At 48.2% G+C, this 1,986-nt stretch overlaps 1 protein-coding gene across 1 annotated transcript; it reads left to right on the top strand.

The window, feature by feature from the left end:
* Window positions 1-333: 333 nt before the first annotated feature.
* Window positions 334-1,400, top strand: LOC102709302 (BTB/POZ and MATH domain-containing protein 2-like). Its single transcript, XM_040526733.1, has 3 exons — window positions 334-410; window positions 502-925; window positions 1,059-1,400. The coding sequence occupies exons 1-3, from the start codon at window positions 334-336 to the stop codon at window positions 1,398-1,400; spliced, it is 843 nt and encodes a 280-aa protein (XP_040382667.1).
* The last annotated feature ends 586 nt before the right edge of the window (window positions 1,401-1,986 follow it).

Below are 1,986 nucleotides of genomic sequence, written 5' to 3'. Positions count from 1 at the left end.
TTACGCATATAATTATTTAGAGCAATTTTACGGTCCTTGAGAAGGTATCGTGAGGTATCAAATTTAAAGTAAATTTTGGTAGCTTATAGTATCTAGGTATCAAGAGGTACCTCGTGGTACCTTCTCAAGTACTGTAAAATTACTCAATTATTTATGTTTGAGATATATGCTGTTTAGTCTTGATTTCAAATTAAGAGATTCCCAAACTGATCATCAGATGTTTTTAGGTGGTCAGGACACATCCGCTACACAGAGATGGAGAACATTTCAGTTTCACATTGTACCGCTCCCATGACACATGGCGTTCTCCGCTTTGTCATCTCTCACTAGTCCATGAACAGGGCAATCGGCGTCCGTAAATTCATCAGCTCCGGCAAGTTCACCGTCGGCGACTCGGACTGGGCGATCAGGTACTACCTCGACGGGCACAGCCGCCGGTGCAAGAAGTACATCGCCGTGTACCTGGAGCTCAAGTCGGAGAACCGAGAACGACGAGGCTAGGGCATGGTTCGGGGTGCGGCTGCTCGGCAAGACGCAGAAGACGACATGGAGGATCGCGACGACGCGCATGTTCCGCGCGAGGGGCGGCGCCGACAGGAGGTCGCTCGTGTCAGGCTGGGACAGGTTCCTGGAGAGGACGGTGCTGGACGACGCCAGCCATGATCTCCTGTGGAACAACCGGCTCTCGATCGAATGCTGCGTCTATGTCCTTGGGAAGCCACTGGTTTCATCGGCCATACCCATGTCGCCGCCGCCGTCGTCGTCGTCGTTGTCGTCTGCTGCTCTGACCAACTCATCTTCTTCAGATGAGCTGTCGAGAGATTTTGGGAAGCCGCTCGAGTCCAAGGACAGAGCGGACGTCGTCTTCCTCGTCAAGGGGGAGGAGTTCGCCGCGCACAAGGCGGTGCTCGCCGTGCGGTGGCCGGTGTTCATGGCCGAGTTCTGCGGCCCCATGATGGAGAGCGACGCGTCTCTCTCAGGTAACCGTGGAGGAAATGGAGCCGGCAGCGTTTGGGGCTCTGCTCCATTTTATCTACACGAACACGCTGAGTCCGCAGCTCATCATCAATGGCGGCGGCGGCGGCGGCGTTGGATCCAACGACAAGAACGAGATGCTGCGCCACGTGCTCGCCGCTGCTGACCGCTATGGCATGGAGAAGCTCAAGGACATCTGTGAGATGGAGCTGTGCAGGACGGTCAGTGCTGAGACACTGAGTGCTACATTCACTTTGGCTGATCAGCATCACTGCAACAAGCTGAAAGAACACTGCTTCCGTTTCATGTCAGCAATGGGGGACGAGGTGATGGCTACTTCAGAGTATAATCAGCTCAAAAGAAGCTCTCCCGCTCTGTTGGTAGAGCTTCTGGAGAGTGCCCATAAGTTCCCAAAATATATATAGCTAGTGTGACTGACCAATATCATTCTGGTCATTATCTTTATTATTACTATTATTATTAGTTAAGTGGACAAGATCCAACTGAAGACTCCCATCAGCTGTGCTATTTAATCGTGTCAGGATTATGCCATGTCATTTTTTCCTCATTTTGTTTTCCTTATTTACATCATTTCTAGCTGATTATCATGTTGTTTATTTTCTGTTTAGATCACAACGATATATCTTTTGGGGCCATAGGAATTGAGAGATGGCTATATATATATATAAGCTAGCATGAACCGATCGAGCCCGATTTGGAAGGCAAGTCATGGCTAGTACATTTGACTATATCGTGTACCTGACCCATAGTTATTCTATGCCTTAATTATTTCTGAAGATTCATTTCCACATTGTTTATTTGACTACATTAGATTAATTAATGAAATGTGTATTTAATCAATCTGCTATAATTTGCCAACAATGTATCATCATAATTGTCAAATGTGGGATTAGTCACCTAGGGTGACATGGAGGACTAAAGATTCATATATAAATGGATGCTCAGGATAGCGGGCTCATGCATATGCTGACTGTGGTTGGGTGTATGGGC

Source organism: Oryza brachyantha, chromosome 8 (genome assembly GCF_000231095.2).
Source record: "Oryza brachyantha chromosome 8, ObraRS2, whole genome shotgun sequence".
Lineage (NCBI taxonomy): Eukaryota > Viridiplantae > Streptophyta > Magnoliopsida > Poales > Poaceae > Oryza > Oryza brachyantha.
This window is presented reverse-complemented; position numbering and strand designations above follow the sequence as displayed.

Bases quoted from the DNA above. Each gene is read 5' to 3' on its own strand.
- LOC102709302 (XM_040526733.1), top strand. From the start codon at position 334: ATGAACAGGGCAATCGGCGTCCGTAAATTCATCAGCTCCGGCAAGTTC. The intron at 411-501 runs GTACTACCTCGA...CGACGAGGCTAG, and splicing joins GACTCGGACTGGGCGATCAG to GGCATGGTTCGGGGTGCGGC. The intron at 926-1,058 runs GTGTTCATGGCC...CTGAGTCCGCAG, and splicing joins TGCTCGCCGTGCGGTGGCCG to CTCATCATCAATGGCGGCGG.